This window comes from Tuber melanosporum (genome assembly GCF_000151645.1).
Source record: "Tuber melanosporum whole genome shotgun sequence assembly, scaffold_5, strain Mel28".
NCBI classification, from domain to species: Eukaryota; Fungi; Ascomycota; class Pezizomycetes; order Pezizales; family Tuberaceae; genus Tuber; species Tuber melanosporum.
Window position 1 is genome coordinate 1,284,533 of NW_003299095.1, and position 13,907 is coordinate 1,298,439.

Consider the following 13,907-nt stretch of genomic DNA (forward strand, 5'->3'; position numbering starts at 1 on the left):
CCAATAACCGAGTACCTGTACCAGTTACAATACTCCATGAAGTCTACTGGCTTGATATGGTAGCGTTTCTCAGAGTTCTAGATACTTCTAGTTATTGTAGGGTGAGTGTGAATATATTGGCTTCTCGTAGAGATTCTTTAACATTCGATTGCATATCTTTGTACGAAAATGGCCTTTTACTTACAGCTCTTGTCAAAGATGTTACATCTTTGAAGCCTAGTAACTTCCCAAGTAGTTGACAGATATGCTCTGTTCCACTTCCCAGACTTTTCTGCAGGTCCCCTCCCATATATACCACAAACAGGATTCAGTTAGATAGATGGCCACAATATATATGTTGTTATTCTTACACCTTATATTCTGTAATATTATAGTCACAGGATATAACTGAATGTAATATTTCTAAGCTCTAGTTAATATATAGTAATGGGTAACGATATCCTTCTTGATATATATCCTCTTATATATATATATATCTTCTTATATATATATATATCTTTGTTATCTCCAATAGTATTTAAGCCTATTGGCTTACATTACAAATACCTATATGTGTAATGCCTATCATAGACTAGTCTAGGTTTTAGCCTATAGACTTGTGAGGAATGTGAAGCAATAAAGAGCCTGTTAGGAATACCAGAATCCAATACCTACGAATCACTTTAAGTAGGATAACCCCACTCGAAATCAGAATCCCTAGTATCCAACACCCTTCTTTGGCCCCCTTATAGGTCTCGTACATCATCATATATATCAATCTTCGTTGTGTCTTGTGACTATAATATCACACAATTGAAGGTATCTGAATGACACTGTATACATCGCCACCATCCTTCTGACCGGATCCTGTTCCCAGAATATATAAGAAGAAACCTTCTGCTAGGTCTGAGAAGTAAAACAGAATAAATCCGTCAATTACTCAGAGAGTTACTAGACTACAAAGATGTAATATCTTTGGCATGGGTCATAGGTAACGGGAGGTTTAGTATGAAAATATATAATAAGATAGTATCGAATGGTAAAGGATTTCAATAAGAGACCAATACATTTATATTCATCCTACAATAACCAGAAGAGTCTAGAACTCTGAGAGATACTACTATAGAAGTGAATAGACTTCATGGAGTATTGTAACTAGGTTTTGGAACATATTGTAGCTGCAGGGATGACTCCCAATACTATAACAGCAACTGGAATCCAGTTACCTAGAGCAACTAAGAGTTACCGACTGAGGGAATATTTGTCAATCCGATGGAATAGGTTTCTGCGAATTAGTAGGAAGTTCTTCAGAACATATCTATCAGTTAGGAAAGAAGTTAGGAAGGTTTGAAGTCAGGCGACTTAAAAAGATTGTGATTATGACTACCTTCGCAGATGCAACCCGCAGATAGAACTGATTATTTCATCAATGATGAAGACAATTGGAGCCAACTCAGTTTGACTTAAGAACTAAGCTATAAGTCTAAAGACTCTAATCATTGGATAACTACTATTGGGAATAGTATAGTTTCTAGTTAGTTATATCATAATTGCCAAAGAGAGTGTGGTGATTTTCAGGATCTCCAGGTGTTCGTACCTTATAAGAATACCTGACGTTATGAGTTATAATCATAGAGGTACAAAGTTGTATAGTAAGTAGATGTAGTCTGGGAACACTGAGACAGGATATATAAATATTGAAGTGTCTCCCAAGCTTTAGACATCATCAAGCAATAGAGAAGTGATCTTAATAATATAATATTGGCTTTACGATTCAATTCTACTTTATCTATTTTTACTTCATTCTTAGTAGTCATAAACAAAACGAGTGAAGTCTGAGCTTTCTTAGACAATCTCCATCTACAGAAACAAATTTTGGTTAGCTTAGACAACTCTGAAGTTTATCAGATTGTCTCTGCCTAATAGTGTATAAAGATATTTTATTCATAAAAGAAATAAGCAAGGAAATTTCTTGGAATAAAGTGTAAAGAGTTTATCCTCCCCAGTCGTACCGACTTTCTTACATAGTATTCTTCTGCCAACCCTAACTCTGATGACTTATAATTGAGTCTTGTATGAAACATAACAATTCAAAATATAAACAAGTCATATGACTCAAATGAGTCAAATGTGTGAAATCCCATGACTCATAACATAAACAGGTCATATGACTCAAGTGAGTCATGTGCGAAATCTCCTCATATTCGTGATACTGAGATAGATACATATAATGAAGTACGGGCCCTGTACTGGGGCTGGAGGGAGAGTGTTGGAGACCAGAAATTCCAATCCCAAGTAGAGTTATCCTACTTAAGGTGGTTTCTAGATATTAGATTCCGGTACTTCTAACATTTTCTCAATACCTATATTAAATGATTAAGATGCCACTAAAGCCAGCCAGAAGAACAAAAGTGAATTCCATCCTTGAAATATTGCAGGCAAGTGGATTTTATGCTGGTGTTTGGAAAAAGCCAGGTCTGAAAAGGTACCTACTCTCAGAAAGGCTTTATGCACTACTAAAGCTAGTCGAAAACCCCTACTAGTCATACTTAGTTAGTTACAATCTTTATATATTATCCTATTGGTAAACACCATTCATACCACTCAGCCCAAGTATCAAATTCAAGCCAATTCACACCAACGTTACCAATCAGTTTAGGCAGTCAGAGGGGAATCTTTTACAGCGAAAATGGGAGGAGTTAGAAGGAAAGTTTCGAGACAAGAGTAAATTGTAATGTTGGAAAGAGAGGGGAGGAAGCAAGAGAAAAGAAAAGATTATGAAATGTGACCTATATAACAGGTTCTGGGTACTGAAAGTAAGAACAGAAATTATTTATTGTGGCTGGTTTAGGAGGATTAGTAAGGAGCTTTACTAAAAGCATTATCCAATAGACTTACCTATCGGATTCTAATTTTCAAAAAGATTGGTTCTGTGGTTTCCTTCAGTGGCATCGAATATTTCTCCAATTTGTAACTAATGCAAGTTAGCTGCCTTTGGATTTCGGTAGTGTAATTCTTAGCTGGATGCACTTTAATAGGTGTAACTCACAGCTTCACCATAACCAGCAAGATAGTTTTGTGGACTCACCTGCTACTATTGGTCATTACCATCTATCCAATATTAGCAACATGGACTAAACTCCTCTCCTGTTTGAGTATTTTGAAAAAAGAACTTACAATCAAATTGGTAATAAAACTATTTGAGTTCAGAGTAGTTAGTTAGGATGGGATAAGAGGCAGGGGACTATTCAACTCACTGTTTTTATTGATGGAGTTTCTTGCGTCAAACCATTACTTTTTTTCTGTAGTCAAGAGATTAGGAGTGGCATTATAAGAGAATAGAGTGAGTATGACCTGCTGGTCATAGTTAAATTCAATCTGAAGGCCAATGCCAATATGGAGAACTTCTTCTAGTAGCTGGAGGAACAGTTTATTCTATTCCTAGATCGAAGGCCAATACTGCTAGTATTTGACCTTTTTGCTACCCACAAAACACTAGAGGTACTCGATATATTCCTTGTAAATGACATCACTGTCAGTATGGTACTTGGAGGCGGTACCTCATTGGTACAGCCACTCAAGATTAGTATAAACCGTCCATTTAAAGATATCTTAAAGGTAGGAGAAATTACTTGCCTCTTCCAATTGAAACAGAATTGAAAAAGAAAAAAAAAAAAAATATCCCTACACCTCCTACCCTACCTACCCTCTCATGGAAGAACTGGAATAATTAGACCTTATACTACGACATTGGGATTCCCTCGCTTGGGTAGTGGGCCTGGAGTAAGCATGCACCGAAAACTGTATGTCTCAGGCTCTAGCTTAGAACTAGCTTAGAACTATCAAAGCAACCAAAGTGGAACCTTTCCAGCAGAGGTGACTCTGATCTCGTAGTATGAGGTTCAATTATTCTGGTTCTTACCATATTCAGGTATGGTAATTCCTAATTTTGGTTTATGTTATTAGGAAGTCTTAGAAGAAAAGGTAGACAAGGTAGAGAGAGAAGAAGAAAGGATGCTTGAATCAGGAGGAGAACTAGTGGGCAGCATGATTGGAAGGAGAAGGATCCTTACCACCTGGGCAGTTGGAGAGGCTTGGGATATTTTCTCACAAGAGCAAGTAGAGGTAATTCGGAAAGCCTTTCAAGTACTCGGATTAGCACTTCTTATCAATGGAACTGAGGACTCGGAAATTTCAGTCAAAGAGATAAAAATGACTTACCTTAAGGAAGGATTAAAGAATTAGAGAGAGGGAGGAACTGTAGAGAGAGACGAAGAGGAGGAAGATTCTGTTGAGTTAGTCAAAGGTGAAGATGATTAAGATGTATTCTATGTGGAAGAAAATTAGTCTGTGCTGAAATTGATATTTCATAAATCCACTTGTGTCACCTTGGCAAGAAATATCTTAATTGGACCGCTTAGCGCCAGGTTCAATTATTCCAGTTCTTACGGTACTCTACTGGTAAGGTAACGTATCATATGTAGGGAGTATCGCAGAGAATCATTCGGAAAATACAGGAAATCAATATTTCAAGTCCCGGGCGAGCATAACGTCGATGCAAAGCTTGAAACCTTGGCTGGTCAAGAATCCATTAGGCGAAGAAGGCTAATCCAGTATGCGTGAGATAAAACGCTACAGGCCAAAGCACCTACGCCTTCAAAGCCGCCTCCACAACCTCGGAGATAACAAGCACCTTCTCTTCCTGCAACCTCCTACCTACAATCTGAATACCAATTGGTGCACCATGATAAACCTCGGGATCATCTGAGGCAGTCGAATCAGCTCAGCAACCCCCCTCATTGGGAACAAGAAACTGACAACTCTCATACACGAACTTATCAAGTGCATCCACAGGCTCGTACCCCACTGCTTTCCTATCAATACTCTTATCTACCTTAACCCCAACCGGCACCACGGAAGCAGTATAATCTAAAAGGTTAACGAATCCGCTATACCCTAGATAGCAGAATTTCTCCGGGGGATAGCTGGCGCTGGGAGCCCATGGAAGGATCAACGCGTCGACTGGCCTACCGGTCTTTGTCAGGGAGGCTGTGGAGTTCCAGTACGTCTGGTAGGCATCTTGGAATGTGAGTTTGCGGACATGCAGGTCCCAGAGCTCTGTCATTGACTTTTCGTGTAGGCTTCCTAAGGTGGTACTGAAAGAGGCGGCAATTTGTGGCAAGACCTGTTCGCCAGAGAGAGCATGGTTGCGACGAGTGTGTGCGCCACCGTCGGCAGAGAGAGCTTCCAACTGTTTTGCGGAGGAGGATAATGGTTGGTTTGGTTTTGGGGAGGGAGTGGGGGAGTGGGGGCTTACTAGCATGCTGTTTGCGATTTTGTGCGAGGGGGGTGTCCATTCGATTACCTGGTTTCGGGATTTATCAGGGGTGATATTTGGTGATTTCCAGGAATGATGGGGGGGAGCATACCTCGTGTCCCTGGGAACGAAGCTTTGCCGCGGCGATATCGAGTGCTCGGAGGATGGGTGGATGGGGAGTGATCTCTCCGTTGTGTTTCATGACTGCAAAGGATAGTCCCCTCTTTGCGTGCTCACGTGTCTCGTCTTCTTCCAAAGGTCTCCATTTCAACTCGATTACTCCGGGATCATGTTTCCAGGGTTCTGCTTCCAGAATTGTTTGAACGAAGAGTCGAGCATCTGCGATTGAGTTGGTCATTGGACCCACTACCCCGCCGACTGTCTCTTGTCCGTTCGGCTGCGGCCGTTGATGAGCTGGGGGGAAAACATGTAAAAAGAGTCTCAGGGAGATACTCACGCTTTGGGCGATGTTTTTATAGGGAAGCCTGCCACAGGAAGGCTTCAAGCCGAATATGCCAGTTGCTCCTGCCGGGATGCGTATTGAACCAGCTAATACGGTTAGAGCGCAAGTTGGCTCGGGGGGTTTGCTTCGAGTGACAAACCAAGATCACTTCCAACGCCCATTGGACTCCCCCGAATCGCAATCAATGCACCTTCTCCTGTAATTGTGTTAGTGCTAAGATCCAAAAAGAGAGCGAATGTGATAGTTTCATACCCCCCGACGAGCCGCCGGAAGACAAAAGCCTGTTTTTCGGATTCCAAGTATACCCCACGATATTGTTCACAGTCTCCCCACTCTAGAACGAAGTTAGCATCCACCCACCAACACTTACTATTCAAATGAGCTAATATCCCACCATCAACCCACTCGGCACACTAGTCTTGACGTAAAACACAGCACCAGCATTCCTCAGTATCTTGGTTACCAGCGCCTCGCTCTCAGAAGTATCATTCTTCCCTATCCACCCAACATACCCAATGGTAGTCTGCTCGCCCTCAATCCTCACACTATCCTTCAACGATACGGGCAAGCCATGAAGCGGCCCCGAGATCTTTTTGTACTCGTGGAAGTAGTCATCCAGCTCCTGTGCTCTTTTGAACGCTTTGTCGAAGAATATCTCCATGAGGCAGTTTGTCTGTCGGGCGGGGTTGGGTGAATACGTTGCGTATTAGAACGCTTTATGAGGGGGTATTTACCAATTGGTGGGCAATAGTGGCACGATGACAGAAAGCCTTGGTGACCTCGAGAGAAGAGTACTTTCCATAGGCTAGCTTGCCCACCAGCTCATGTGCCGTGCTCTCGGTGATTGCTATCTCTGCCGGGGTCAAGAATTGGCTGGCGTACCCCGTGACATCGCGAATTTCAGCGGGGGGGAGGGGGATTAGCCATTCCCGCGGAATCTTCGCCTTCGTTTCTGCATTTTTGGCTTCGGCGATTGATTTCCAGTTTTTGGTCATGGCTGTGATGGTAGCTTTTGTCGGATATACCTATCTTTAGGATTGGGGGGTACGTGTCGAGCGCTTTGGGGATGGATATATATGTTTTGTTGTTATGGAGATGTAGGCCTATATTCAACATTCAACTTTTTGTAAATGCCTGGATGGCTGCAGGTATCGCTAGTGCGCGTGCACCATTGCTAACTGACTCAGTTGCGCATTCTTCGGGTGTTTGTGAGGTTTGCTGCAGGGTGTTTTCGTCCCGGACGTCAGGTGGGCTTGTGCTTGGAATGCAGGTAGCTTGGCTGGCACCTGAACTCTCGAGCGTGCCGAAGTTCTCTTCCCGTAATAATTAGAGTTACTGCGAGCGGTTAAAAAGGAAACAACTAACTTGTCCGGCGTGGGTTATATAAGTTTCTAGTGTTATGAATAGTCGCGAGGTGGGTTTAATACACTACCGCATCGTATACCACTATTCTAGGCTTGTCATATCGAGAAGTGTGGAAGAACTGGGACTAAAGCCCATGCTAATTGGCTACTTTGAACGTTAAAGAGTAGTCCGTCATTGAAGAATGATGGAGGTCTTACCTTACAGTATCATACCCTCGCCCCGTCTCCAAGAAACTTCCCTGCCGTCCATTCGTTCACAACCACCTCCCTCACCAACACCCCAGAAATGCAACCTGTTTGTCACTCCGATTTGTAACACAAGTGACCCCAAGATTGCTCATCTACTTTCTTAGGCAGGCAGAGTGGAGCAGTCGACAGCGGATGTCACACCTTCATTGGAATCATAGATGCTATCTCGGGCACCATTTCTGGAGCATCTTGCCGATTATCGTAGTGCGGCTCCTGCGGAAGCGTCCTGGGGAGGTGGCGCGGCCTCGAGAGGAGCGGCCAAAAGGATGTGCGAGGCCGAGACCGGGGCCATCTGAAGGGAGTACTAGCATGTCTGCCAAAGTGATGCTTAGTACTTTAACAACAAGGGAATGTAGAGGATTACCCATGCACAGTACTTGTCGAACTTGTGGATGGCCACACTATCAATTACTACCAGAGGATGTGGTCGCAATATGAGGCGTGGAGTGGGTCTCCATCATGGATTTGAGCCCGATGGTTTGTACTGTATCCTGAGAAGAACAACGCCCCCCTCAACACCTTAAACAAGAGGTCTCCCATAGTACCAGTACTACTACTAGTAGCATTGGTTCCCGCGACAAAAGCAGAGAGGTCTATGCAGTGCTTCGTCACTGGTAGGGGCAAGAGATTGCAGGGGGAGGAAAGAGTGGCCAAAACGGATAGACATCTGATTTGTTTCCAGCTGAGAGATTATGGGGGGGGTAACTGGTGTATCAAGTATGGATACGGGAGACGTGATATTAGTAGTGGTGGACGAAAAGGAAGCAAACACAGTAATAAACACAGCAACCACTCCATTGTGATTAGGCCAAAGCAAAACTCTGTTAATCTAAAGTATCGTCCCAAGACGAGTAGACTCAAGAGATCCCTCTTGGATGCACCACAAGTAGCCCAAAGTCATCGGGTGAGCGGTGCCACTTCTGCAATACGACAACAGTGCTTCCGGAGACGCCGCGGCAAAAACGTGCGGCAACCCCAATCTAAAAAAAGTTCCAAGCTTCTCGCGGATGAAAACGCTAGCAGCGATAATAGTTGCGGGAAGCTTTTGCCGCGATATCACTGACATCCTTGCTTGGGCACGAGCAGGCGCTGCGTTTGTTGGTATCAACAGAATCCCACTATTTCAAAACGCTCCTAGCCATAGATCGAACTGGGTGAGCTCACTTGGGAGCACAGAATCCGTTCCGGGCCGGGTAGGGGAACCACTGCGGCGAACTTCTGACACCGTATTTGCGTTTTCTTGGGGGAGCCCAGAGGGTCCGGAATTGTGCTGGGGAAAAAGACTCATAGTTCCACACTCACCTTTAAGTATGATAATATTATAGTGATTTGAGCACGGCGCAGGGTTTTTCTCATCACGAAGTATCACCCCCTTGCTTCCCCTTCCACGCTATTTACTGGTGCAAGTCGGTTCTCAGAGCTGAAGCGCTTCTGACACCCGACTTGAAGGTCGGACGTAATTCTCTGGACAGGATTGTTATAAAAGTCGTTTATTTGGCGTCATTGTGCCCGTCGATCACTTGCTTATCTGTCTGGAGGGTGCTAAATGACCTTTAGCCGTGCATCTGTGACCCGCAACATCCTCCAAATACTGCCTTTCTCTATCCCTATCACTTATATTCCAGCTGTGGTTATCATACTGCTTTTCACACGAAGGGGGCTTTTCATTCACTGTCGGTGATTAGTGTTTACAATTCCCATTCGCTCAAGGATGTACCCGTTTACTTCCACGGTGCCCCGAGCGTTTGATAAATAAATGCCGTGGTATCACTATCCTTATCACACCCCCAGCGGAAAGGTCCCAAAGACAGCAGGACAAGTATTTGTTCCTGTAGTATGATGATACGATGTGAAAATACCTGTCTAGCATAGTAAAGATGCCCAGAAATAATTAATTCCCTGTGCAATCAGCAGGAGCCCAGACGTTCGGTTCCTCTCGAAATGAGCTACTATCATACTAGACGATCCGTCATGTATCATAGGATAGGAGATTCAAGAAATCCAGCCACACAGGAACTGGGGGACTGAAGAAGACCCTAACCTTCACCCATAAGGCTGTAGCAAAAATCAGACCTGCTATCATACGAGGTGGTATGATAGAAACCGACTCTGGGCAGCGCTCCTAAGGCTGAGGTCCGCGATCGGCGGGGTGGCAGAAGGAAAAAAGAGAAAAATAAAACAAAAAAGGGTTGGTCTGCTTCTTTCGATTCGGAAAAAAAAAAAGAAGAGTGCCGCAGGCCCCGAATGCCATGCATATCCTCCAGCATCCAGATTGTGTAATTGCTCTGAGGGTGGTTATGATCATAATCTACAACCCAAACACCTACCCATCACAAAAGATCACTCGGTACCCTTCAACCCGCCACGGGGATGGTTTGTGGCCGAGGTATCATAAGTTAAGGTCGTAAGGACGTTTCAGTGATCGCTTGGCAGTTGCTATTGGCTGGTGGCGTGGGGGGCTTTGGCTGCGTCAGTGCGGTTTATTGCAAGTTTTAAGGATGACCTGGACTGCGTGGGCATGAAGGAGATGGTGATACTTGGTCTGGATATCGTTCTTTGGAGCAATTTCTTCACTTTTTTTTCTTGCTGTGACGTGAGAAGAATGGATATATTACCCTTCCCCATAGAAGGTAACATCTACACGCACAAGTCACTCCAATCAAAAGTGGTCACTCACACTATAGCTCTCTTTCTACTCTGGTTTCGTCCCCTTCTCCGCCCCCCAAACACCACCGATATCCACCCCAGAAGCCTCCATCTTCCCCACAATCCCTCTCGCGGCCTCAATAACCGGCCTATCGACCATCCGCCCGTCAAGCCCCCAACTCCCCCTCCCCTCCGCCTCCGCAACCTTTTCGGCGACCAACACCTTGACGGCTGCCCGCACCTGCTCCTCTCCGGGCAGGAACAACCTCTGCACGACATCCACCTGCGAAGGATGTACGACCTGTTTCCCGTTAAACCCCATCCCTACCCCGTCCAGACATTCCCGCTCGAGAGTCGCGACGTCCCGGTAGGACGTGCAGACCAGGTCTATCGCGGATGGGATGCCGTATGCCCGCACCGCCATGACAATCGTCTGTCTGGCGAGGAGGAATTCGGTTAGCGAGGGGGTGCGTGTTATGGAGAGGTCCTTTGCAAAGTCCTCCGCCGCAAACATTAGACCCGAGAGGCGGGGGGTTGAGCTAGTTATTTGGCGAATATCAATTATTGAGCGGGCGGATTCTAGGAGGGCTTTTGAGAGCGTTAATGGATATAGGGTTAGGGGGCGGGCGGGGGGATGGACCGAGAATTCTTATGGATGATTTGTTGGGATGATTTGAGTGGTCTAGGACATCTGATACGAATGTCCTATCGAGCAGAGCGGTGGTTAACGGGTGACATGAGGACGTGTGGGGATGAGAGTGGGCAGGAACTGACAGGTCTCCCGCACTTTCCACTTTCGGTACGACAATCGTGTCCAAATTCTTTCCCTGCAACTGTTTCGTCTCTCACAATTAGTCACCACAATCCCTCGCCCTCCCCCAATCCCAGTCAAACTCAAAGGACATACCACAGCCCCCAGATCCTCCAATGCAAGCCCCGAATCAACAGCATTAATCCTAACGCAAACTTCCCTCACCCCTTCTGGCCTCGGCAGATTTAGAGCGTCCTTGATTATGTGCCTGGCGGCAGGCTTCTCGGCAGCAGTTACAGCATCTTCAAGGTCGTATGTCTGTTTGTGCAGAATGAAATGAAAGGGAAAAAGGTTTAATTGGTCGATTAGTTTTTGCGCTTTACGTTTCGGATAAAGGAAGAACGAGATTCCGTTCCTGCATGACCGAGATGCAGCCGAAGCGGTTGAGGCAATTGGGGGATTGGAGTAAACCGGGTATAAGAGACCCGATATGCTTCCAGGTCATGGGGGAGGATAGGGAACGAATGAAGGGATAGCACGACGCATGTGATTAACACGACTGAAGGCTACCGGTAGACCAACCACAACCTGGAAAACAAAAGGCCTAACGTATCGCCCGTACACGAGCAGATTGAGGCACGGGACACAGCGGATGCCAAAATCATTCAGTGAGAGAAAAGTGAAAAAAGAAAAGCACAGCTTATCAAAAGCAAACATTATTATAAATAACCTGTGAGATATGGACAGCAATGGAATAAGCAACCCACGACACAATCAACGTTCAACCCTCTCGCCTTTTCCATCATACGTTTACTCGATCCGGGCACTTTTTGTGTCGGGAACCATACATGCATCATTATCAGTCGATACTCCCAATGCCGGGCATTTCGCGAGTGGGAGTCGAATTACCATAGAGCAATGCCCGACGTAGGATTGGGGCTGAGACCATTTGTGGGGTTGGCTAGTTGGGTTCTTCCTCTTATGATATGAGGGGGATTGATCCGATACGAAGTACTTGTAGCTCGGATGGGGGAAGGATTTGGATAGTTTGCGGGATGGGGATGGTAGTAGTTGGCGTGCGGTAATGCTGTGCTGTAGATGTTGGTGGATGGTTGCTTCTTGGCGGGGCGGTATCACAGTCGGATGGGTATTGATAGTGGTGCACCGGTACTGTACTCGAGTATGATAAAGTACAAGTACAGCGCAGTACCCGAGTACTCGAGTAGAGCGGCCTGTGACCTTCGGATACTTTTATGGAGTACAAGTAGGAGCACGGCAGTTGGTGGTCTATGTCCGAGGACTGGCCAACGTGTTGAGCCGGATGGACCACGGATACCGCGCATTGCCCCATTCTGCGAGGGAGAGTCGAGGTTTCAAATTGTTAATTTGGTTGCAGTTGCAGGATCCATTATCAGCAATTCAATCCCCACAGCCCGATCCCCCAAAGTTACTCGAGTACCGGTATCGGTACTGTGCACGGGTACTTGTACTCGAGCACTGCAAGATAGAGAATCTAAATAAGGGCTTCGCGCTAGGTGCAGACCGACGGCCTTGATGATGTGCTAATAATAGGGATAAGGCGTGTGGAAAGGGAAGAGCGGAAGAGATACCGTATCTTACTCGAGTATTAGGCTGGTCTTTCGAAGATTCACTGTTCCACACAAGGATGAGTGTGCCGGTAGAATTGTTCCATGGTGGGGGGGGATTACATTTCAAGGGAAAAGACTATCAGTACCGGCACATACTCGATTCGGGAGGGCCATCATCGACGACACCGTTACAAGTACCAGTACTGAGTATTCGTACTAGTACAGTATGAAGGGGAGAGTAAAACGATAAGGGATGGGTTCGGTGGACCGGTGCTAGGTGGTGGAAGCTTTCCGCCTTTACCGCACACCTCCACCTCTATCCGGCGATCACACAGAAACAAGTGAAAGCGATCAAACAACCACTGACCAACCCACAGCCCACAAGGTTGGATGTAACGACCCCCCTGAAACGGGTTTGGTTGGACCGTGATCGGCGCAGTGGTGCAACCTGTTGGTTTCCTCCAGCTTTCCCCGGGTGGTGATGAAGGGTGTCTCTAGAATTCCCATCACCGGTCCCAATTTGAAACTTCCGCTCCCAAAGATACATTCCCCGTCACCAATCGTGAAGGGACGCCACACCGAAAATCACACACACAAGCCGCAGACCCCAGGTACAGTACTGTACATCCACACAGCAGGAAAACGGGGGGGGGATGGAAAATACTCGTACAGTGGGTGGTGGGTTTTTACAGCATCTACTCTCGTACTGTAAGAGTACTCGTACTGTATTTTATCTAGCCCTCTTTTTTCTTTTTTCAGAAAAAAAAAAACGCCGGCGTGGCGCCCGCAGCCTGGCCGTGCGTGCATGGTGTTGGGTGGATGACGCTGCCGGTTGCTACGAGAACTGTGGACTACAACTGTACGAGTACTCGTATGGATAGAAGGATAGGCGTAGCAATCGACAAACTCGGCATTGGATGGCTGATGGCGAGAGATGCACGGGGTGCTATTATCCCGGAAAGTGAGATTTATTGCGCCCGATCACCACGACAGTGCAATTTGATACTGCACGAGGAGGCGAGTTCGGTACGCGATGCAAGTGCTCATATAAATATGATATCATACTATATTATTCTGCAGTTTTTCGGGCTAAGAATAATAATTGCAAGTATTAAGAGGGTCGCGGGTAAAGAGACCGAGTGCGAGCTGCTGGATGGAGCTCGGAGGGTCGACAAGGATAGTTTCAGAGGTCGTTTGACAAGGGATGTGCAGCATTGCAGCGTTTGGCGTGTGGCTCCGGGCTCCGGACTCTCTCTGCTCTCTGTTTGGGGCTTGGGGGCCGTTTCGATCCTTCAGAGTCTTACCGGCGCTGTAGCTTTGTGCCGCCTCATTCGGAAGACTTACGCAAGCTTCCAGAGGGTTTGAGGGAGAAAAAGGGAAGGTGAAGAGAAGAGGAGTGGTGAGGGTGAGGGCGAGAGATGGATAGGATACCGGTAGTCTAGATGGTCACGGCCCACCACCGTGTGTAGAAATCGGTAGGATAACCCACCCTACTTGTTTGCATCACACATCACACACAAGTGAAGCTGGCGCTTCCTTCATGTTTATT

The 13,907-nt window shown here is 46.0% G+C and overlaps 2 protein-coding genes; both read right to left on the reverse strand.

Moving 5' to 3' along the window:
* Nucleotides 1-4,531: 4,531 nt before the first annotated feature.
* GSTUM_00008844001 (uncharacterized protein) lies at nt 4,532-6,754 on the reverse strand (the record flags this gene model as incomplete). XM_002840311.2 has 9 exons in its annotated part: nt 4,532-4,743; nt 4,798-5,230; nt 5,297-5,344; nt 5,409-5,693; nt 5,754-5,845; nt 5,899-5,955; nt 6,012-6,093; nt 6,154-6,432; nt 6,494-6,754. The coding sequence occupies 9 exons, from the start codon at nt 6,752-6,754 to the stop codon at nt 4,628-4,630; spliced, it is 1,653 nt and encodes a 550-aa protein (XP_002840357.1). The 3' UTR covers nt 4,532-4,627.
* A 3,310-nt stretch (nt 6,755-10,064) lies between these two features.
* Nucleotides 10,065-10,969, reverse strand: GSTUM_00008846001 (uncharacterized protein; the record flags this gene model as incomplete). Its single annotated transcript, XM_002840312.1, has 4 exons — nt 10,065-10,557; nt 10,659-10,666; nt 10,755-10,851; nt 10,926-10,969. The coding sequence occupies 4 exons, from the start codon at nt 10,967-10,969 to the stop codon at nt 10,065-10,067; spliced, it is 642 nt and encodes a 213-aa protein (XP_002840358.1).
* Nucleotides 10,970-13,907: the final 2,938 nt, after the last annotated feature.